Raw genomic sequence first — 25552 nt, 5'->3', positions numbered from 1 at the left:
TTGTATCCCAAGATGGGAGGCATTCAGGTCACCACACCGTCCTAGAAAAGGTTGACTACAACCCAAAATTGTGAGAAAAAGAATTTCCTTTTCCTTAAGTTGCTCTTCTCAGAGAAAATGCACATTTCTCTCCCTCTCTCTCCTCTCTCTCTCTCCATGCAGGTGTGTGTGTGTGTGTGTGTGTGTGTGTGTGTGTTTGTGTGTGTGTATGTTTGTATAAGGCTCTATAAAAAACATGTCATGGTCTTTGAAAAGAATCCTAGAATAATAGCAAATATCTGAACAGAGATTCTAAGTTCCTTTAAAGCATGGAAAGACATATTTTAAGAACTGAATGAAATAAATGGCATCTGAGACTGTGCTTTCTAGGAAGTTGTGTTTTGGTATTAGCAAAGAATTAAGACATCTGAAAAGAAGCTGCAACTGAAATATTTCATAACTGCAAAGCCAGAAATGCAGAGGATAAATAAAGAAGTCTTATAAAAAGAACAGGAAGAATTACAGTCCCCTTTGAAGGGAACAAAAGAAACCATACATTTTGTAAATATATATGAACAAAATAGAAATAAGAAATAATCAGTGTTGGCCCACAGAGTGAGTGAGAAAATCATTAACATGCACATGGGAAAAACTGAAATAGAGATAATATTTCTAACAAATAAACAAATTCAACTGAATTATAGGAAGAGGCAAGTCTCTATCAATAATAATTTTACATGAAAATGATTGCAACTCTCTACTTTAACCTATGGTTCAATTATGCCTCATCTCTAAGAAACATGTTGAACTGCCAAAGATCTCATTTAAGGCTATAAAGCAAATACAATAAAAAAGAATCAAAATAATTGTGTGTATCTTATGAGTTCACAGTGCCATTAAACAAGCCATCAATGGCAGGAGAAACTGCATTTTAGATTATTAGAGACTGAACAAAAGTAAAGCATTCAGTAAATGATGGAGGAAAATGTGAAACTCTGGAATGAAGTAAGAATGAAAACACAATTTATAGAAGCTTTGGAGTTAATCAAGTGCAGATCAAAGAGGACAGTTTATACATATGATTGTTTACATTAAAAATCCAGTGAGATCTCAGCTGGGCGTGGTGGGAGGCAGAGGCAGGCGGATCTCTGTGAGTTCAAGGCCAGCCTGGTCTACATAGTGAGTTCTAGGACAGCTGGAGCTACAGGGAGACCCTACTTTAAAAAGACAAAAAAAAAAAAAAAATCCAGTGAGATCTCAAATAAAGAAGATAACTGTGTGCATTGAGGATTCCAAAGGGGAAAAAACACGATAAAATAAAAAGTGTCACAGAGAGTAGGACTATGAGAAACAGACTTCAACATGATAAAGACTACACGTAATAAACCAATGCCATGTTAAATGAAGAAAAGTTCCTATTAAAATCAGGAAGGAGACAGGACTGTCTACCATTCCCATGCCCTTCTTGCTATAGCGTTTAAAGCCCCACTAAAGCAACAAAATAAGAAAAGGAAAATAAATTAACACAAACAGGAAAGAACAAGTCATCTTATTTTTAGATAATAAAATATTGTACGTGAGAGATCCCAAAAACTCCCCTAGAAAACTTATAGAAATGATCAAAACTTTCAGCAAAATGGCAGAACACAAAATCATCATGAGATTATCAGTAGTTTTTCCATATACCCATCACAGGTGTGCTCAGGATTAATTAATGTAAACACTGCCATTCAAAAATGTCTGAAAAGATATATACATGAATATGTACACACACACACACACACACACACACACACACACACATATACTAGTAAACCTCAGCAAGGACGTAGACGACCTCCAAAGTGAAAGCATTACATCTCTGAAGACAGAAATGGAAGAAGAGACTCGTGGGAAGACCTCTCACACTCACAGAGTGATAGAAGAAACACCATGAAAATGGCCTTCACACCAAAAGCAGCTTGGAATCAGTATAGTCCCAATCAAAATCTCCATAGCATTCTTCACAGAAATAGAGAAAAATCCTAAATTTAAAATGGAAACACTGAATACCCCAGAGAGAAAAGCAATCCTGAGGGAAAAAGTAACAATTTTGGACACCTTCACATAGCAGTTTTGACGTGTATACCAAGTTACAGCGATGAAAACAATGCCACACTGGTACCAGAAGAGATTTTTTTTTATATCAGCAGAACAAAACAGAAGTTACAAATGCGAGTTCAGACAATCGCACTCATTAGACATTTGACAGTGATGCCAAAAATAAGCACAAGAAATAAGAAACTCTCCAGGAAATCCATCTAATCAAGAAATCTAATTCAAATGAATCAAAGACCTCCGTGTGAATCCTGAAATCCTGAAACTAGAAGTTCAAAACCTAGACAGTTCCCTAAAATATTCAGGTGCACTGGGGACACTGATGACATGGTGCCCTTAACAGGGACGACAGAGTACATGGGCCCCAGTGGGGGGGGCGGGCTATGGGAGGGTGCCAGCGGGTATAAAGATGTTTAGATGTTTAAGATGTTTTGTATGAAATATAACAAAAAATTCAATTAGAAAAAAGATATTCAGGTTCAGGAAAGGACCTTCTGAATTGGTCTCTATTTCCTGATGAGTTAAGGCTAACTATTGAATGACGGGACCGCATAAAACTAAAAATCTTGGGCATTGTTGGGGCTGTAGAGATGGCTCAGTGATTAAGAGCACTGACTGCTGTTGCTGAAGACCTGGGTTCGATTCCCATCACCCACCTGGCAGCTACGAACCGTCCTTAACTCCAGTTCCAGGGGAATCTGAAGCCCTTTTCTGAACTCTGCAGCATTTCACTACATGGGTGCACTCAAATACTTGCAGGCAATACACTTGTATACATAAAAGAAAAATAATAAATAAAATAAAATAAAAAATTTTGGAAAAAGAACCCTAAAAATCTTCTGTTCAGCAAAGGAAACAAAGCATAACAAAAAGAGGGGTCTAGATCGTGGGAAAGAATCTCTGTCATCTCTACCAGTAGAGGATTATTATCTAAAACACATAAAGAACGCCAAAACAGAATCAAGAAAAGAGTCAACTCCATTTTAAAACAGACTATGTATCTGAACAGCGATATCTCAAGAGAGGAAATAAAAAATGCTTTAAAACATATCTTAAAAGCTGTTCAACATCTTGCTTAATGGGGAAATGCAAATTTAATGTATTTGACATTTTACGCCACCCCAGTCAGAATGATTAAGATCAAGAAAATAAAAGAAATAACTCTGGTGAAGTGGAAAGAAGGGAAAATTCATTCACTGTTGGTGGAATTGTAAATGTTCCAACTACTACAGGTATCAGTGTGAAAGAACCTAAAAGTAGGTCTACAGCTTGACCAGCAATTCTACTCTTTGGTGTATACACAAAGGCTTCAATATCCTACTTCAAAGAAAGATGTAGAACTGTGTTCATTGCAACTCTTTGACAATAATGATAAATGGAAACAACCTAAGCCTCTTTCAGTTGACGGATACCGTAAATTCATCACATATAAACAAAGGGGTTCTATTCACTTGTAAGAAAAGATAAAATCTGCAGGTTAATGGATGAAACTGGGAAATATTATACTAAATGGGGGAACCCAGATCCAGAAAGACACATACCACATACTCTTTCTTATCTGTTCATCCTAGCACTGAATATTCAGATTTGAATATGTAACTAGTGGTTAACAGAGGTCAGGAAAGAACAGGACCAGGGCGGTGGGAGAGAAGGAGCCCTAGAAAGAGGGAGAATAGGACGCACATGTGAAGATAGCAGAAACGGGGAAACGGGGAATAATTTACTTGGGGGCCAGGAAGGGACCTTAAGAGAGAGAGAGAGAGAGAGGAAGACACAAATAGAAATAGCACTAAGGATTTGTGAAAAATTAAGAAAAAGCTTATCATGCAGTAAATGTATTTTAATACTTGTATTAACCCATCATCTATATTTTTTAAATTGCAGCACACTGAGAGATAATAGCATCATCTCATTGCCTGGTGTTTGGAATCTCATTGTCTCTTGGTTAAGGGGCTCCAGCACACCCCAAATACCACAGACTACGGCCATTGCCCTTAGTGCCTAGCATATGTTGAAGGTAAGAACCTACTGCTGAAGACATCGTCACCTGCTTTGGACACAGGACGTGGAGGAACCAAGCTCACAGTATCCTAGACATCTTTTCTCTGAAGATTAGCTTGCATAGTGTCGGAAGGTACTGTGCACACTGCCAAGGGAGAAAAGCAATCCATAGTCCTTCTGAGCTGCAATGCCTGTGCACAACAATAACCAACCTTGCAAGTTATCCCTAATGGTGCAATAATGCCAGTTTCATCTTGGGGGCAATGAATGACTTTCTAATTAGAATGAAGGCATCCTCAGTAGGAGGGAATCATGTCTAATCTGTTAACTGAGTGAAAAACCAACGGCTTGAGAGGTCAGAGACACTAGAGGAGAGCCTACTGCAGCCATTTTCCTAAACCATTAGTATCTCTAACTCTACCCTAATTACTTACCCGTATATGTCCTTGATTGTGTCTGTTAGACACGACAGGAAAGCTGCACCCATGAAATCTCAGCCACGTGGTTTTCTAAACAAGGCCTGCATAATGACAAGTACGTTTGACATGACATCATAGATGGCAGAATTTCACAAGGTCTCACATCTAGATGAAGAGTTAAAGACAGACCATAACTGCTTTGGGAAGGATAATCATTTTCTCCAGAGATGAGCTCCCCTAAAATTGCCCTATCCAAAGTGGTCAGTGTTATGTAGATTTGAGCAAAACTAAATGGACTCAGAAGACTGTGTGTGTTCATATACATATATGTAACATATATATATGTACATATTTGTAACAATGAAAATTAAAGAGTGCATGATGTTGAGAATGAGTGTGGGTGATTGGGAAGACCCAGGAGGCAGGAGTGGGAGGAGAATATGGCAAAGGTGTGAGCACTTTTCAAAAAACAATAAAGATGAAGAATAAAAACAGAAATCAAAGTAAATTTGTTTTTAAAAAGTGTTTGAACAGGAATTGAATTCTTGTCTTTAGCCGTCGAAGTTTTAACCCATGATACTATAGGCAGCAGCCCATTAGGGTTGTTGAACCAGTAGCTATTGCTGGAGAACTGGTTTCGTGAGTCCTGGACATTTCTTTTAGGGGGCTGGGTACATACCCTCGCTTCAGGAACACTGTGAGGTGTTTACGTGCTTACAGTATAGGGTGACAAATGCTTTTTCTACCTTCCCAATGAGCTCAGAATGTCATAACCACAGAGCGAATGTGTTCTTCTGATCTAATTTTCAATGAGAATCCATGAAGCCATGGGACCATATACCTCCAAACTTCCTTCAAGATATGTATTTCTTAGATTCATCCGCTGTTGATCAGAGAACACAGTTGTATCAGCTCTTTGGACGCCAGGAAATCTGCGTGTGAATAAAACTCTGAAGGCGCCACAACTCCAGCAATCAAATTTTCAGTATCTGTCGTGCCATTTCTTAAATAAACAGCCTAATGTAAAAAAGGCACATAAAAGAATGTTAAATAAGAGTACATACTCTTTTATCCTCGAATGGACTAGTTATTTAGAATTCCCATTAAGGCCCATAAGAGGCATACACATGATATTTCTTGTAATTACAATTGAGGTGCTCAAAAATGTCTTCAATGCGAAAGTCAGCAGGCAAGTTTGTTAAGTCTCTTAGCCCTTTGACTATTTGATGATGCAATAAAGGCATATTCTATATACTATTTACCCCCTAGACAGTAGAGATAGTTTACCACATGATACATGGTATTACAAAGTCCTCCAAGATCAATCCCATCATCTTTCACACTTTGAACGTGAATATTAATATTAAACCAAAACCTAAACTGAGGATGGCCAGAACAAGAACAGACAGTAAGGTGACTGTAACGCCAAGCAGAAGCGGACCTTTCCTGTCACATAACTGAATTCTCATTTAGCAAAGGGCTCAACAGCTCCCTGGTGACAGTCATTTCAAGGGGACTTCTTTAGCAACTGGCAGAAAAACCATCAAACAAACCAAGATCAAGACCCTGAGAGTTCTGAAAATTATCAAATAGAAGTATTCTTTTCAAATTATACCAGATCAAAATAAAAATAAATAATTCTCTTTACAAACTCATCAATGTGTCCTTATATTCAAATGAAAATGAAGGGTCAGGCTGTAAGACAAGCCCTTCCAGGCACTAGGAATTCCCTGCATTCCAAGCATAGAGGACAATGAGTGAACCAGCTGATTTCTCACAGGATGACTCAAGTCAAACCTGTCCTTAGGCTTTTGAGTCCATAAAACCATAAAACATTACCTCAGTTTCTATATTTTCCAAACAATTAAGGAAAATGGATTTGTTTGCTTCTTTTATATAAATACGTCTCTTGTTAAACTGAAAGCAACAGGAAACTTGGACTTTTAATTGGACCCCCATGTCTATGGCTGTCCTGTATTTTATGTAAAGCTATAGGACTTAGGCTAGATAACATCTAAGAGTGACAGAGTCAGCCTAACTGCACTGTTCCCAGAGTTTAGGAAAAGACCCCCAAATTTTCCATGTTCTCTAGTGCAGACACATTTTATGTGGGAAGTAAGAATTCATCCATTTGGGACATACTAGTACCTTTCCTTTGATGGGTGACAGGGGAATTCTCTTACCACTTCACTAGTGAGATTCATCTTCCAATTTTCATAATCCTTATAAATGAACAAATATTTTCAACTAAGAGGAGGATGGTGTGATATACTGGCAGTGTGACACAGGATTCTGTCCTTAGAACATATCCTATCCTGGCAGGGCTTTGCAGTGGGATCATTGTAAGGACTACTCTAGCTTTCCAGTTGCCAGATTCTGAGAGTTGCTGGTAAACATCTGTGGTCTTGATTGGGCATGTTTGGTGCTCTTGGTGTTACTAAAGAAGTTACACTTGAAATGACTGTCATCTTGAAGTTGTGACCATAGTCAGGGAGGGTTGGTGGATCTGGGAACTAATGCAACAGGAATGAACTGGGAAGAGGAAAAACCCCACACAGAGCTCAGAGTACATGAATTGGTCAGATCTGTGCTCGGAATAGGTCAGCAATTGTAAATAAAATGTTGATAAAGGGCCAGATGTTCTGGCTGTAAGTCACTAGAAGTCATTAGAGTCTGAGTCACAGTCCAATGATTTGTCAGATGAGGGACCACTGATTTGTATCTCACCTGCTGTTGTCAAAGCAGGTAATCTTGTGCAGAGGGAAAAACTTCAGGCAGTTCCATAAGGGGGAAGCCAATACTACCTCCAAGTGAAGGTGATTTGGGTGACCAGAGATATGGCACTGAATTACAGATTTGTTGGTTCACTTTTTTTTCTTGTTTTAATTTTTAAATTTTATTTATTTTTATTTTATGTGTATGAGTGTATTACCTGCATGTATGTAAGTGTACCTCTGTTGTACAAAACCTGCCAAGGCCAGAAACGAGGCATTGGATCTCCTGGAACTGGATTTATGGACTGTTGTTGGCTGCCATACGGGTGCTGGGAATCGAACTGGGTTCCCTGTAAGAGCCACCAGTGTTCTTAATGGATGAGCTATCTCTCCAGTCCCAAGATGTGAAGATTGGGCTTTGATGAACGCTGGTGTGAATATACTGAAATCATAACCACCTCTCAAAGCATCAGGAATACTGGATCACACAGAGAAATGAAGTTTGAAAGGACTGAGCTAGTGGTAGGGTTGGACCATCATCCCTGTATCAGAAAGTCCTGTGTGTGCATTTCTTGCTTGAAGGTGATTATGTTTCAATGGTGCTTAATAAGAACCATTTTGGGGGAGTTTTACTTGATGATGAGAACTGCTGTTGTGTGAAATCAAGCGTGTGTGGATGGAAATTGCTCACCCAGCCTTGGGCCCTTTCAGGGGAATTGGAATCAATGAATGTTCCGTGGCAGCAAGTCCACTGCAGTGGTGGTCAGAAATTCCAGCAGGAGAGACAGTCCGTGTGACAGGAGAGAATGGACATGTGGCTTTCCTGACTCATGGGGGGCTCATGAAGTGCTGCAGATACTCCACACAGCATGGCCGTGCCCTGCACCATGCCCGAGGACCAGACTGAAAGGCTCCTGCCTCATGATTGTGAGTTACAGGCTGGTAAGAATCAGCACACCTCCATCCGCTTCTACAACCGACATTACTCTTTAAAGGAAAAAACGAGTCCAAGTTTGAGAACTTTTCCATGTTATATTAGACCTTGCTAAAGTTTTGCTTCGTATTCCCTTAGATCCTGAATCCCAGTGAGATTTGTTCTCTTTTTAAGCTGTCCACTCTCTGTAAAGCTTCTGTCATATAATGCACCCTCTACATGGCTTATTGACTTAGAAAAGCATCAGGAATAACAAAAAATGCAACAGGTACAGAATTTAGAACGCGGTTCCCCATATCTGTATGGAAGCATCATGAAGATACTGGATGGAATCCCAGTGCCTAGAGTGGGTTTCCCCTTAGGAACGCTTGGAAAGGAAAGGGACTGAAGACACACACCACGGGCTCCTGCTCCTGCTCATGTTTGCACAGCAGAGCGAATGGGGACACTGTCGGTGAATATGCTACGGAGTCTGCTTCCACAACATGAAAATGTTCCGGCTTAGAATCTTACATCTAGAAATTCTCTCCATGCTAAAAGTCTTTTACAGCCCCTAAAGGCACAATATAGGTTGCTCAGGCACAACTATCAAAACTGGTAATACTTGTCCATTTGTTAAGCAATAGCAAGTCTAGAAAGTGGTGCTCACTATTGTAATGTTGGCACAACTTTACACATGCTACCAAAAATCATTTGTGAACCGATGTCAGTTTCCCAGGATTTAACACATGTTTTATTTTCCAAGATATTGTAAAGAAACATGTTTGGGGAGGTTGTAGATGCCAGAAGGGAAGCGATCGCTCTTCTTTTGTTAAATAGATGTAATGTGCCTCTGAAGTCTTCTCAACATCTGTGTTTAAACCTACCGATTACTACAACTATCACTTTAGTGTGTAGAGAAAAATTTTAGTGTTTGGGGGCTACTTGCAGTAATTACAGTCAGGTTAATCTGCCAAGAAGCATTCACTGCTCTGAGGCATCATGAGCTAATGTTCATAAAAACATCAAATCCCCTATAGTATTCAGGGAACACTGTGGAACATATGAGAGGGGAACAAAACAAAGTAGGAACCTGAAGGAGGTATGTATATCAATAATTTTCTCCATGTCTGAAATCACCATCAGCTATCACGGACTAGAGAGAGCTTTGTAGGTTTACAAAATAATGTGGACAGTTTTCATCACATGTAGATAAGTAAAAATATACAGATAGAGGTAGGCCTGTGGTAATGATGTCCACACTCCCTGAGGCAGGGAGTTAGGAGACCTTTGAGGAAGATTCCAGTCCACACTTCCTTCTGCCCTCAGGTGTGTGTAACCTTTGGACCCAGTCAATTAAAGTATTTAGGTGGCTGGAACTTGACTGAAGGCCAGAATCCTGTGCAGGAGTTTGACCAGCCACTTCAAGCTGCAGTAGGACTTCTTAGAGATGCGGCTGTCCCTTGGTCAACCTCTGTCCTGTAAGTAAACTCTTACCCAGGCATGGATGCAAGCTTCTGTGCAGTGATTGATGTCCTATTTGGGGTGAATAGATGTTTGTTAATATCTCATGGGAAGCAATATATCACAGGGTTTAGAAGAATTTGGCAATCATTGCTCCAGAAAGTAATTAAACAGGGCAGGATGGATTCTTTCAACCCAGACAACAATTACCTCCTTCTGAAGACATGTGACAGTGTTCAACGACATTCTGGCTTCTTATTGATGTGAGGGAAGAAAGAGTGGGATGTTTCTGGTGTACAGTGGGTAGAAACCAGGGATGCTGTTCCACATTTTCAGGTCCCTAGGAGAGTTCTCAGAACAAGGAACAGCACAGCTCAAAAAGTCAATTACAGTGAAATTGAGAAATCAAACTTTATGGACAACAGAAGAACAAATCTGCCCAATTTGTCTCAGCTCTAGGAGGAAGGAACTAATTTAAGACACTGGGTCTCATGAGTCAAGTCATTTGGATCAACTTGAGAAACTTAGAATCTGAAGCCTAAAGTAGATCATGATAGCAACTCTGTGTCTTATATTTTTGGTCAGTTTGGTATAAGCCATAAGATTTTGTAAAAGGAAGAGGAGTGCGCTGCTAACGATTATCTGACCTTTGTAGGTGATATTTGCATACCTTGTTTTAGGAAATGGAAAGGTTATATATGTTTTGTTATATAGAAAGAAGCTGGTTAAGGCACAGGATGTTCTAAAGGCATAGCATGTTCCATCCTGCTTAGGGAAAATCAAAATAAGCTCCAGAAATAAATAACTCAATAGCTTCAGAAAGACCCTGAAACTGACCAGATCCACTAGATTAATTCTTCTCTAAGCATAAATAATCAGGAAGGGCAGCAGAGACATTCTTAGACCAGCCAGGCTGTGTGAGGGAGGCAGATCAGCCAAGTTGCCTGGACAAAGCATCCTAGAAGAGGCTTGGGCAAACTGAACTGCCTGGAAAAACACACTTTCCAACCTGTTGAGCTTCCTGTAAGTTGTGCAGTGTGATTCTGGATCTCTGGGGTGGGCATTTGATGATTTAGCTGTCCTTGTGTTTTCTGCCCCTGTAAGTAAATTCATCTACTAATAAGTAATCCCAATTTTTAACCAACTGGACTCTGGTGATACCTTCACATTGGTGGTGTTAGTCCTCAGGAGCAGCATCAAAAGTAGCATAAAATCAGTGTTTGGAGGCATCTTTTTTTCAGTAAAATGAAAATGTGTAATATTAATGATCTAACATTAATTTTTCATGTAAAATGTTTGTTTACATTCTCTGCTTCACTGATTTCTGGTGTAATTTATTTTGAATATTTGAGTTTAGGCATTTTTCCATTTTAAATTTTCAGCATTTACCAAATTTTATATTGGACATCTCCAACTGCATTTCTGAAGCACTATGTGCAATTTAGGTGCCTGGGCAGTCCATTTTATTTCAGAAATTTTCTAATAGTGTCATAAAACTGAACATACTTTTTAACTGCCTCTTGAGAATATAAAATGTTGGCAAGTGAGAAGTCTGTCTCTGTTCATCTGAAGAAATCAGAAAGTTGGTGAGCAAATAAAATCCATCACTGTCAAAACTTTTAAAATCAGGGCTTTACAAAGCTGGGAAAGTGGATAGAATTAAGCTGCATAGAACTTCTGTTTCCAAATGACCAAGGCAAAGTGTTTTCTACAAGTAATGACAATAATTCCGGCTAATCTGAGCCTCAGGACTCCGGATGTGGTCCCAGCCACAGGGGCACAGTGAGAGCTGCCAGGAATGTTAAATATGAGAAGGTGAGTTGCAGAATCTATAGCTGGTACACTGGCCCCACCACTGGCAAACAATAAACTTTAGGGAAAATCATAAACCCTGCAATGTAGTTTAATCACATCAGTGACCTAATGCTAATATTGGATGTTGAGTTTTAACGTTGAAAATTCATAGAGCCTCTGACTATGGAAAATGAGCAAAAATTCTGCAAATATTAGAATAACTGAGGAGGGGGCTGGCGAGATGGCTCAGTGGCTAAGAGCACTGGCGGGCTGCTCTTGCAGAGGACCCACACGGCATCTAACAACTTTCCACAACTCCAGTTCCAGGGGATCTGACACCCTCTTTGACCTCTGCAGGCACTACACTGCATGGGTGCATTGACATACATGCAGGCAATATACTCATACACATAGAATAAAAATAATCCATATTAAAAAATATCTGAGGAGAATGACATAAAATACTTATTATTAATGTCAATGCAAATGTTTGCCTGGGAGCAATAGAAAGTACTGAGAGTCACTTACATCTCAAACTATCTATGCAAATATAATTATGTGTCCGCATTTTCACAGTGGAAGAGATGTGTCCCCTATTCCAGCCAACCAGAATCAAATCATGCACCAGGGCGCACTGGGGCAGATACGGCTCTCCTCCACAGGATCCTGTTCTATAACCAGGTCTGAATAGATTGTCTCTGACTGAATCTTCCTCTTATTTAGCAGGGACATTCCTGCTGCTGCTGGTGTCAAACCTACTCCTGTGGGAGAATGCGGACTCAATGGCTGTGTGTCCAAGCGGGGAGGGTTACTGCCAGGAGACTCTCCCAGGCATGTTCGAAGATGCCCTCACCGTGTCTGATTACCTCAAGAACCAAACGGCCGAACTGTTAAATGCATTTGTAAGTACCTCACTTCTGCCTTTTTTTCTGAAAGGAGCTTTCATGCCAAAGACTAGGGACGCTCTACAGCTCAAATGAGAATGCGTCGTTGACTAAATATCAGATAATATGCTCAGAGGCAAATAATGTATCAGCCACTGAAACCTGCAAGAAGAACAGGCAAGTTTCAGGAACTCTCAAAGACAGTAGTGAAGAGAAGGAGGGGTGAAAATCTAGATAGAAAGAAAATGAGGTTACAGACAACTGGTGAAAAAAATCAGACAGGAGTTCACTTTCTAAATTCTTTAATTTCATTTGCTACATAGCGCTTTAAAAATACTTATATAGAGCTGGTAGATAGTTCAATGTGTGAAGTATTTGCCAGGTGGTTGTGAGGACCTAAGGATCCGCACACCTCATGCAAATCCAAGCACTTTAAGACATATATAAAATCCATGCGCCTTGGCAGTGAGTGAGGTGAGGGTGGCAGTAGGATGCTTGGGAGCTCCCATGCCAGGAAGTCTGGCCTATGCAGTAGCAAACTGTCCAAGACCCTCACAAGGAGGAAGGAGATCCAGCATCTTGGACTGTCCTGTTATCTCTATATTTGCACGGTGGCACACATACAAACCCTTATCACACACAGGAATATGCATGAACACAGATACATCATATGCACGAACATACGTAACACCAATTTGAATTAAGTTACATACTTACCAGATCATGGATTAATATAATCATTTCAAAATTTCCACTAACTGATCTTTTTTCCTCAGAGGGATGATGTTAACTACGCATCAGGCAGGTGGTACCATGAGGAGGCCAGCGTCATGGGCTGCCACACTACAGAAATGGGGATTCTGCTAACTCCAGAGGAAATCGCACAGACAGAAGTGAGTCTTCAGCCTGGGGTTTTCCTTCAAAGAATTAATCAGTGTACTCATTTTGCCATGCTAGAAGACATTATAGGTGCTATAAAAGTTACATGCGGAAACCTGGAGGGAGAAGAAATCAATGAATAGTCATGTTACAGAGTAAAGAAATTATAAAAATCAAAGGCTAAGCAATATTTCAGCAGATCCATAAACTGTCCATGTAGAGGACCAATTTTGCAATTTCTGCCTTTGAGATTGTGCTTCTTATTATGTAGGACACTTTGAAATGAATTGAAAAGTCTGTGGTGGATATACGTTCATAGGTATGGATGGGAAATGCAAACACAGTTTCATTTATTAGACATCACCAGAGGCTCCTGTGTTGGAAGCATCATGCATTTTTGACCACTGTGCTCTCCTCTTTTTTATTTTTTGTTAAAGCTACATCTTTGTTTTAATATTTTATTGAGTTTTTGTGCATTTCACATAATAGACCTTAATCAAATTTGGATGCCCCCCACCCGCACACACCCTACAGCACCCCTTACGTTGGTTTTCATGCATTCTGTCATATATGTTAAGTCCTATCAGGTAAAGCATTTGTACCTAGATGTCCCTCAGTGCAAGTTCATCCACTAGAGTCTAGTCAGCCTGTCTAGAGCCACTGCTTTAGATCAGCTCTCCCTCAGCCAGCACGAATCAGTTGCCGTCAGTTTCAGTTTCCTGGCTAGGGTTAGGACCTGCTTCCCATTTCCCCAGTTCCATACTGGGTTTTTGTTTGCTTGTCAGCGTGGGTCTTGTGCATGCTGACACCATTGTTGCAAGTTCATGTGAGCAAGTTCTCAGAAGCCTGAAGAAAGTTCTGTACCCTCCTGTTCCTACTGCTATTTCTTTCTTTTTTTTTTTTTTTTTTTTTTTTTTTTTAGTTTTTACAAAAACTTTATTGAGAATTTCATACATACATATCAGGTGTTTTGATCAAATCCATGCCCATTCCTTCCCCTCCAACATTTCCCCCTCTGAAGCAGTAACCCTAAAATCTTTTAAGGATTAGATACAAGCTCCCAAATACTTTCGACATTTTTGGCCTTTGGAACAGAGTATGTTGCTAACAGGCCCAAGGACATTTTGACTTTTAGCCAAGAAACTGGCTACATTTCTTTGGGGTCTTTTTACCCTAACTGCCTAGCCAATTCCTACCTCCTATTCTTATCACACCATCCTCTGAAGGGGTTACCCAAATTGCCAATAGGGAACAGGGACACAGACCACTCTGTCTTCTTCCATGCTGAATAGGGATGCAGGGTGAGGCAATTGGAGTACACCTTCAGTGGGTCTATCTAAAAGACCCCCAAATTGCACAACTCTTGTCTCTAATGGGAGAAGAAAGTCCTCTGTTTCTTACCTTCATGTTATTTCCTCCATGACTTCTCTACCTACTCCTGTCCTTACAGAAGGTCAGCTGAACAAGAGGTTCCTGAAGAATATAATTCTCAGGATACAACCATGCCCTCTGTTGTGATGAAAATGTTTTCATATCACGTCATCTGTAATTTATAATTGTTATAATGTCTCCTTCTGATTTCCTGTCTTAACTAAGCATAGCATAATTTAAATGGAATATCAACACATACATTATATACAACTGTTCTCACATCATGATTTTATAATACACCACTAATTCATATATCAGCTGTTCTCTGGGATTATATAAGAAAAGTGAATAAAGAAAAGTTAAAGGAAGAGGTAATATTTGTAGAGCGCTGTTTGTTCTTAGAAACTTCACAAAGCTCTCTATTGACATGGAAGCATTTCATCCTCATTAAAACCATAGCACCCACGGGCTTTTATCACAATACTGGCTGAGATAAAGAAACTGAGGCTCAGAGATTGAATCTAATATGTTCCACTTGCAAACCAAGTTAGAAGCTAGCCGCATGCCACAATGCTTCCAGCATCCATGGGCTCCCCGCTACTTTCTCTTCATTATCACTAGATCAGCTAACAGACATCAACTCAGCAAGCCTTTGACATCGGAGTTGAGTTTCAAGTATGGTCTTGGCGGAGAGTATGCACTGCGAGGCGGAATTCCATTGAGATTTCAATCAATTCTTTTATGCAAGGCAAAACTGAGCCACCATTATTCACCTGGACAAGCCACCATATAGGTTTCTCTGCTGCAGGCAAAGGGTCAGGACTCAAGGAGACCAAGGAAAGAGCATAGATCAGTGATCAATGCCAGGTTCTATTCATTGCATCTTTGTTCTGATGTTTTCAAATTAGCTAAAAATCAGAAATGAGTGCATCAATGAACAGCTTAACTGATTTCCTTAGATGAATTCTTAGAATAAAATAAAAAGTTGGGCTGTTTGCCCCTGAGGGTGTTGGCCTCTACTTGATCATATTCAGGTCCTAAGGACACCTAATGAATCCCATCAAGCTTAGATTCATCATAGACAAGCAAAGCAACCAAGAATAAAGATTATAGCAGGACAGATAATGGGAATTCAAAATGGAAGCAAATTATTATTAACTTGATTCTGTCATTAGAAAAATAGCTATTCAAATCTGACGTATTTAGTGTTATTTCCACAAACTGCGGGTCAATGGCTAAAAACTTACATTTACAGAACGTGTACCTTCTCCATTTGTTTTTAGAAAAGCATGAGAATAACAAACAGAAATCTTATTCTCTTTCAGCAGATAGCACAAGTAACATGCCCTGCTTTATATCGCTTAATTTATTACAATTCTGTCACTGTGATTCTTTAGGCTGTGTTGCTCCTGAAAGAGATACTCACTGTCCTGGAAGCTTGGAAAGACCCTCTTCTTCAGGCCACGAATAAACTGAATAGTATGGAAGATACCCCAACTGCTGTCGTATCAATAGCTGAAGTTGTCAAGGCAAAAATCAATTTACTTCAGGAGGGCATTGTGAGAATACTCAAGAAGGTGGGTGAAGAGTCTCCTTATAATTCTTTTCTCATTCATGAAAGAGTTAACCACTCTGGGAAGAAATCACACAAACACACACAAACATCACAGACAGACAGACAGACAGACAGACAGACAGACAGACAGACAGATAGATAGATAGATAGATAGATAGATAGATAGATAGATAGATAGATACCTTTTCGATGAAGAATTTAGGCATCCAGTCTAGTAGACAGCTTTACCCATAAAGGATTCCTGTGAGTGTGAGTCTTCTTTGTGATACCTTGCTCCGCGCTTCACACTCTAAGAATATCAGCACAAACTAGCTGTTCCTCATAGCATTTTGAGTGCCCCCTTGTTTGGCAAAGGGAAAGGTTTCTGACTACTTGACCACATCTTCTCATCGCCTTCATCACTGGACTATCAACATGTAAAATCATCAATGTCTTCATCGCCGTCACTCATATTTAAGGTTGAGGTACAATAAGAACAATACACTAAGTTAAAGACTAGACATGGTTAACGGTACACTATAAGAGTCACAAAACACAAAGCACAAGTTAGGGAGAATAGTGGGGAGCTGCCAAGTTCCCAGACAACTGACATTAGCTTCTCCTCTGCCCCTTGGTCAAATCCGGGGCCAGAGTCTATGAGCAACTTTCTGGTTCTCTTCCTGCCCAACTAGTGCACAAACATCCCTAGTGTGGGATCAGCTGCATATCAGGAAATTACCAGACATTCTGTCCTGTAGAATTTTGAACACAACACACCTGTATTGCTCTGGATCACATACATGAAAATCAATTGCTTTGTACCAATTTTTGTAATCCTACCTTCCCCCAACTATTCATTTGCAGTTTTACAGTTTAGAGAGAATAATGACCAGAAAATTCTAATGAATAACAAGTGAATGTCTTTTTGATGCTTAGATTAGTCCCGTGTCCCAGGAAACTGTGGACATCCCGGTCTGGAAAGGACTGGCATCCTTGAATTCAGATGATGAAGACACACGCGTCTTTACTTTTTATAATCTGTTCCGGTGTCTGAAAAGGGATGGGAGTAAGATTGACTACGACCTCAAGCATCTGAAGTGCCAGATCGTCCAGGATGCCGATTGCTAATCTCGTCTCCATCCACGCCCTCTAATGTTGAGAGGACTGATCAGCATCTGACCCCTTTGAAACTTCTTTTAAAACTTTTGAATTCATGGTTGGGTGGGATGGAATCTTTTTAAGAAAAAGAAATGGATTCTTGAACTTTCAATGTCTAAAGCTCTAATTTGTAAACATTAAGTTTGCTCATATAATAAAAAATTCTCTTTCTACCACTGAGATGTTCAAAATTTGTCATCATTACCAGAAGTTTGCTTTGCAAATATGGCAAACTACAACTTGATTTAGAATCACAGTGAGTCTGTATAGGTCACACTAAAACAAAGAGTGAGACTGTGATTGATCAGTCCTTCCATTCTACTAAGACAACAGATATCTCTGGATACTTTATGAAAGCCAACCACAGTCTAAGGTACAAATTTCATGATGAGATTATAAACAATAAAATATTATGCAACTGAGTTGTCCATAAGTTCCATGAAGTTTGTAAACAGCCCAGAAAATGTTAGGATAGCAACCTGGAATTTATCCAGATTTCCCTAATAACAGTCTCCCCCCATATGCTCGTCTGAAGTCTCTCCTTAGCAACATTGTAGACACATACCTGTCTCCTCTGGACTCTAACAAATCTCTTGTGGTCTAATTCATTCAGTTTTAACTCTTTCAAATCATTTACATTCCTTTGTCTCCCTGCTGTTAGTCAGTAGTTAGGGGCAGGCAGTTAGAGAAAACTTCTGGAAGGAGGGAATGAGATAACATTCCCACAGAACTTCTGGAATGTGTCTAAGTAAGGTCATCATTGGTCACCAGACCAATAATATGATCTGCCTGACAAGCCACCCTTCAGACAAGGACACTCATTTTAGTAATCTCTATCCCAGCCAGACCATTTGTGCCAAAGGAAAAGTGTGGGAGAGGGAATCAAAGGGACACAAGGCCTGGGAACCGTATGAAAGGACCAGCCTAGAAGGGACTTGTTGATCTGCCAGCTCTGGAGATCCTACCCTTCCCAAACGGAGGCTTTTAGCTCTTTACTCTTTACTTCTTGCTTAAATTCATGCCCGTTTTCACCCTTTTCTGAGTCTTTAACTCCATTCACCCTGAGTTTCCATCTCTTTGCATATCTGTTGGAGCAATCTGGACTCCAGGGAAATGTCCCTCAGCTCTCTTATGCCCACACAATTGTGAATTAGATTACGCAGTAGGGAAGCATAGACGATCAGCTCCTAGAATATGTTTCCACCTTACTGATTTCAGATTAATTTTCTTTGGGGGTTTGGGTAAGAAATATCCACATTAGACTCATGTATTTCAATACCGGGTTCAGTTTGTGCTGCTGATTATAGAAAATTAGGAAGTGTGGTGGTGTTGGAAGAAACAGGTCCCCGAAGGTGGGCGATGAGGATTTGTGGCCCTGCCCCATTTCCAGATGCTTTCTCTGCTCCCTCCTGTGTGTTTTTGAATGCATGAACACTGAGCTTTCTGCCCCAGGTGACTCCTGCCATTATGAACTCTCCCTCTGGAAACATAAACCCAAATAGACTCTTTTATAAGATGCAGTGATCATGGTGTTTTATCACAGCAACTAAGGAGTGACTAAAATTCATTCCATTGATGTCAAGACAGAATAGAGAATTAGGGAAAATGGAAAATTTCCTTATCACTGACTTTGGTGGAGACCAAAGACGTATGACTGATAAGGTCTCATCTTGAATTCTCTCCACAGGCAGACACACTAGTGTTTTCACAAGAAATCTCCCAGCAGGAACACAGGGACTGTGTCCTTGAATGGAGAAATCGCCTAGGTTTTCCTGTCCACGTTACAAATCTGCCAAATGTGTCAACCACTACTGTCGCTATTGCTGTTCACCCTGCTAAGGAAAAGTGGCTTCAAGTGTGTTTCCTGCTAAGACAGGGAATCTCAAGATTGGAAACACACTAGCAGTAAACGGCAACAGAAAGGGATCATTGCTGAACCCTTCCTGGCTTCTCTACCAATGTCCTTCCCATGTCACATGGACTCACAGTGAATCAGAAAGTCAAATGGGACACGTATCATAAATAGTACTGGAAAGACAAACATAAAGTGATATCAATCCATTTCTCTACTGATCCAGACACAAGGAAACAAACAGTTTCCCCTTCAAGTATACTTGCTATGTCCTAGTGTTCTCCATGCTTTTCGTTATTGTTTGGATCTGGAGTGTCTCCCAAAGTCTCATGCTTTGATGATTTTCTCAAAAACTTGTGACATGACAATGAGGTGCTTGAAACTTTTAAATAAGAACTTGCTATGAGGAAGTTGTCACTGGGTGTGTGCTGGGATACTGGACGTTAGTTCTCTTGCTCTGTCTCTGTCTCTGCCTCTCTCTGCCCCCCCCTCTCTCTCACACACACACACACACACACACACACACACACACGCACGCACGAGCTTCCATTATGGTAAACTGTGCTGCCATAGAGCAATGAAACACAACCAGGGGACCACGAACTGAACATCTTTAAAACTGAGACATGAGTAAGTATTTTCTCCTCTTAGATGACTAACAACACCTTTTTTTTACAGAATCAGTGATTATACATTCGTGTCCCACTCTCCATAGATGGTAACTAATAAAATTAACAATAATGATACAAATATAGACTTCTACTTCTAAAGTATTTCTCAAAATATATGGCCGAAGACAGCACACCTGATCTTTATTTCTTAAAAATGACTTTTCAGTGAATAATCTTTTCCTCCTTAACACTTTTCCAAAATTCCCCGTAGGCCATCAGAGCTTCTTCTATATGGAAATATTCTGCCATAGCCACAATGTATTTGGTTAGACAGATAAGAAAAGAAAATCAAGTAAAGAAGATTTAAAGGAAACACTTCATCCACAGTGCAAATAACTTATTTGTGAACAGAAGCTGCCATTGCATGTCTTACCATCATGAAGGACATGGGTTACCATGTTTGGAAACCCAAACAAGGGTGATTTTCTCAATAAGAGTCCTGTGTGGGTTGCACTGATAAGTTTATCTAACTCAAGTGTTGAAAGTGATTTTTTGAATTTAAGACTCAGTACCACAAATCTCACTTAATTCCACTTAAGTCAAATGAAACTAGTAAAGTTTAAACTGAATAGAGCTAAATTGAAAAAGTTTTAGTACCGTTTTGTAACACTCACTCAGGTCATAACAGGTTTAACACTTTATTTCCAAATGTAATTGATGTTCACTCTGAGAAAGTGAATAGAGAATTACCTTAACATTCTCAGATTAACTGAAAAGGTCACATTATGAACTGAACAATACTTTTCAAATAATCACTAATAAGTTCTGAATCATCAGACTTGCAGGTGAGCCACGGATGCTGTTATTGACTGCTTAGCTAGACTATAATAACTTACTTATAAAAGCCCTTTTGCAATTGCTAGATACAAATTGATACTGAAAAAAGATAAAGACGCCTGACGTCATGGAACTTAGATTCTAACTGGAAAAAACAGATACGCCGAACACGTACACAAGAATTTGGGAAGCTCATGAGCAGATAATCTTTGATCTAGGAACCAAAAAAACATCAGAGTATTGTGAAAGGTTTATGGAGAACATGTGAGCTAGACCTCAAAAGGAACACCACAGATGTTCTCCCTCTGCTGAGTCGGAGGAACGCGTGCCGTCTTGGATCACACATCCAGGTTTGTTTTTTTTTTTCCCCTGCCCAGAAGGCTTTAAGTTCATGCTCCATGATTTTCAAAAATTTACTTTTCTCTCAGACTCTGATTGAGATAGGTCCTTCAAATCTATCCAAACACAACTATTCCAAAACCCTCAACCCTTTTCAGTTGAAATAAAAAATGTTATGAATAATTTTTGCCATAACCCCCTAATACAGTAATTAAAATGTTGTATATGTTTTTGGAATTTCGTATAGTTTACTTTGGTCATATACACAACCATGTCCTCCCCCACAGTTCTTCCCAGATCCAGTCACATCTCCCAAACCACCATACATAACCCTGTCCCTCTTTACTCATAATCCATCCACTTTAATTTGTGCTACCCATATATTCTTAAATGGGGAGTTATCCAATCGATCGTGTTGGATATACTTGAATTGACAGCCTTAAAGTAAAATGACTCTCCGTCTACCAGAAGCCATCAACTGTCCACATAGCCTTGATTAGGGGTGGGGGCTCCTGAACCTTTTCCTGCTACATGCTAGAATGTTGATTGACTTGATCATATGGAGATTTTCTGCAGGTAACCACAACTGCTGAGTTCTTGCGTGCACTGGACCTGTCATGTCCAGGAGACACTGTTAAATTCTAGTTCTCCCCAACCTCTGCCTCTGTAATCTGTCCTCCCTCCTTCCACCAGGACTTTTTCCTCCCTCCTTCCACCAGGGTCCCAGAACCTAGGGGAGTGGTGTGATAGCTGTGCATTCCACTGACAGTCTCGCCTTGGGCTAGTTGTGAGTTTCTGCATTAACCAGCATCCGCTGCACAGAAAAACTTTTCTAATGAGGTCTGAGAATTGCACTAACCCATGGTTGAGAGACAAATATTGATGGGCAGTTTTATAATTCAGTGCAATATTAATGCAAAGATTTAAAAATATTTTTGAAGACAGAAATCTAAAACTAGGTTTATTTACTAAAAACATACCAGTGTTCACAATGATACGGTTTAAATTGTCACACACTTATTGCTATTATTATGGTATGGCATTTGAAATTCGCATAAACTATGAGTGAAGGTAATACTACGGATAATAGACATGGCTGTTCTAAAATTCTAAAATTTTCTCCTGTCAAGTAAAGGTCAATCATATTCAAGGTCTGTAGACTAATGTATTATGCTTGCATAAATGAATACATGAACTTTGGTTTAGTTATTAAACAAAGAATGTACTTTGCTTGTAATTTAAATATGAACTCTTATAGTACCACAAACAGCTGGGAATAAAATTCACCTACATATATAAAACTTTGTAAGATTGGTGATATCATCAATATTAGATCTTTTACTTTCCCATCCGTAATTTTTTCTTCATAAATTATAATACAAATTTCATAAGAGAATCCCATCTGTAGGAGAGCAGATCCAGATCCTCTAAAATAAGACTAATGATCTACAACTATTTTGGTTATTTATTTTGATTATTATTATTTTTTTTTTTTTGGTCTTTTTGAGACAGGGTCTCCCTGTAGCCCCAGCTGTTGGGAACTCACTATGTAGACCAGGCTGGCCTTGAACTCACAGAAATTCACCTATTTATTTTTTAAATTTTTATGTGTATGAGTGTATTGCCTGCATGTATGTGAGTGCACCTGTGTTGTGCAATGTTGCAGAGGTCAGAAGACAGCATCAGAGTCCCCTGGAACTGGAGTTAAGGATGGTTCGTAGCCACCATGTGGGTGCTGAGAATCAAACCTGGGTCCTCTGCAAGAGCAGTCAGCGCTCTCAACCGCTGAGCCATCTCTCCAGCCCCTTTTGATTATTATTATTATTACACATCACCACTTGTTTATAGGACTAATGAGCAAATAATAAATACACAAAGTTGGAGGAAACGAAAACAGTCAGTTAAGGATATTCACCAAGAAGCAAATGCAGAGAAATATTTACGCATCTTGAATTAAGCTTGGCAAGTAAATGAATTTTAGTTTCCAGTAAGTATGTACAATCTGGACATTGAAGTGGCTGTAGGTACATTGGTCAGGCACTCTTAGGGATTTTAGGGGCCTTTTATCTAACATCTCATCATGGTGGAAAGCAAGGTTTTGGTTCAGTAATATTTTCTGCTTAATGAAGATTTCAAATCAAGTTTTTTAAAAGGATAGACTATTCCTTCTTATTTGGTGTGATTATCTACAAGTCGGGTGTGTGTGTGTGTGTGTGTGTGTGTGTGTGTGTGTGTGTGCAGGATGCAATGCTTTATTTACACTCCTAAGTTGAACTGCCACAGTTTTTTCTGAATTTTGATAGGTGAGTTCTTTCGACTTGATTCCCTAGAAGACTGCTGCACATTTTGGGCTAGAAACCTTGACCATATCCACTAAGAATCCTGTTCCCTCAACTTACCTAGAGGTGGCCACTGGGAGCAGTGGACGTTTCCCTTCAAGTTCGGGGAACCATCACAAGACACCCCCGTTCTGACGTGAGATACTCAGCCTCCATGAAGTCAGTATTATTGACCTAGATGAATGCGGAGGGATGATATGTAAAGATTTACAATAATACAAGAAGCGCTAGAGATTGGAGGAAAAACAACTCTACAACTAGCATTCTTGTACTGGAACCATGGTGATAACATAGACACAGCGTTTCCTAGGGTTAAAAACCTTAGTGTGCAGATCAATTTTTTTTTTTCAAATTCAAATAGAAGCAAATGAGTTTCCTAACTATCTGGGCATCTGAATCTTTATCGCACTGTACAAGAAAGCAGGTACCAAATATTCAAGGCTTGGGCAGTGGAAATTGTTAATCTCACCTCACCTGCATGATTTTCACAGCTCAGAATTTAAAGGCAGAAATGTCAAAGTAAACTACATAGGACATGAGGACGTGGGTGCTCATTCAAAAAAATCTCAACTTTCCTCTCACATGACCGAACACCTATTCAGCAAGTGTCTGAAATGATCCTGCAAAAAGGCAGGCAATTCAAATACACTTTGTGTCAATATTGACAACGGGAACATAAAACAAAGAAAAATAAATTTTCACCCAAATCCTAAGTCTTTTATAATGTTTGTAGAACAATTTTACCCCTTAAAACCTCAGGGATTGTTAATAAAACACCAGTTTAGTGAGAAGAAATACAAATCTTACAGGTGAAGGGTAGATACAAGTGCAGGTTTTTTCTTATCCCCTCTTCAGTTAGGATCACAGTTACAGAAGGAAAAGCTATGTAGGATCTCAGTGACTGAAGCTTGCATCCATAAGGGGCTTTCAAAGTCTTAAAGCAGTGAGGATTCAAAAAGGAAAAGGACAAGGTGAGAAAGATGATGTCTAAAGGAAAGCATGGTGGGAATGGCTGTTATCTGTCCAGAACTTCTAAAGAATTTGTGGCTAAGGTCACATGGCATGACTGTGAGGCTCTGGAAGGTTCAGTTGTTCCTACCCCATTCTCTCATGTGGAGGAAGGAGGTCTCAAGGAGTGGCCACTGTCTAGGGCAGTTAAAATCCCCTGCATGCAGAGGTCTTGACTGGGACCTGAAGACCCTCTATTAAAAGGTAGAGCTCATAAGTATGCTCCAACTCAGAGCTACAAACTAAAAAGAATCTGGTGACAGTAGGTGTGGAAGTATGGTGAAGTAAAGGTGGACAGGTTTGAGCTTGTCTGAGGGGAGGGCAAGGATCCTGCTCTGGAGAGTTCGCTGTGCACAGGTCTTTCCTGAAGGTGGAGAGTTTGAAGCAAGATGTGCAGCAGGACGTGTGGAGAGAATTGCTTCAGGGTGAAAACTGTAAAGCAGGGTGCAGGTTGCTCTCTCAGTCATGGGCCTTTCTAGAAAACACCCAGGGCAGGTTAAAAAATTCCTGGCCACAAGGTCAAAGAAGCAGTTGTAGGAAAATATTTGTATCATGTGTGAGTGTTCCAGATCCTTTTGGTCCCTAGTCAGGTCACGTACTGTTTAAGCTAACTTCAATTAGCCGGGTTGATGAACCCAAAGGAGAGCCTCAATAGGAGAAAAGCATATGATGAGTTTTGGGGGTTATCAAGAGTTCAAAGTCGATGCTACTTCATCTAACTTTGCTCTTTAGAGGAGACAATTGACATGAGAATGCAACTTTTTCAAGCTGTATTAAACACTAGCTAAGATTTTATGTTGTTTCCACAAAGGTACAAAATTCAGATGCCAATTCAATTTGTACTTTCTTGAAGCAGTCAGCAGTATGCCTTCAGAGAACGAGTTAACCCTCTCTAAAGCTTCATTGTGGAACACTAACCTCTGCGTGTCTTACTGATTTGATAATGTATCAGGAGGAATACCCGTGCACTACCTTCTACGGTCAGGGGTCAAGGAATTTGGAGTAATTACGTACCAGTCAGATATTAAGGAATTTGTTTGCAAGAAGTTACACACACACACACACACATGCACACACACAGACACACACAAGCACACACACACAGACACACACACGTGCACACACACGCACACACATGTATGCACACGCACAGAGACACACACACAGGCACACACGCACACACACACAGGCACACACGCACACACACACAGACACACACACGTGCACACACACGCACACACATGTATGCACACGCACACAGACACACACTCAGGCACACACGCACACACACTCAGGCACACACGCACACACACACAGGCACACACGCACACACCCACC

General features: G+C 40.0%; 1 protein-coding gene across 1 annotated transcript; it reads left to right on the top strand.

Moving 5' to 3' along the window:
• The first annotated feature begins 9573 nt into the window (after window positions 1-9573).
• Window positions 9574-17198, top strand: LOC103739991 (prolactin-like). Its single transcript, XM_008840514.1, has 5 exons — window positions 9574-9604; window positions 12108-12283; window positions 13042-13158; window positions 15913-16092; window positions 17007-17198. Exons 1-5 carry the CDS (start codon window positions 9574-9576, stop codon window positions 17196-17198), a joined length of 696 nt encoding a protein of 231 aa, XP_008838736.1.
• Window positions 17199-25552: the final 8354 nt, after the last annotated feature.

Source organism: Nannospalax galili, unplaced genomic scaffold (genome assembly GCF_000622305.1).
Source record: "Nannospalax galili isolate Female #2095 unplaced genomic scaffold, S.galili_v1.0 scaffold2161, whole genome shotgun sequence".
NCBI classification, from domain to species: domain Eukaryota; kingdom Metazoa; phylum Chordata; class Mammalia; order Rodentia; family Spalacidae; genus Nannospalax; species Nannospalax galili.
Note: the sequence above shows the minus strand (reverse complement) of the source record. Positions and strands in the feature narration are given on the sequence as shown.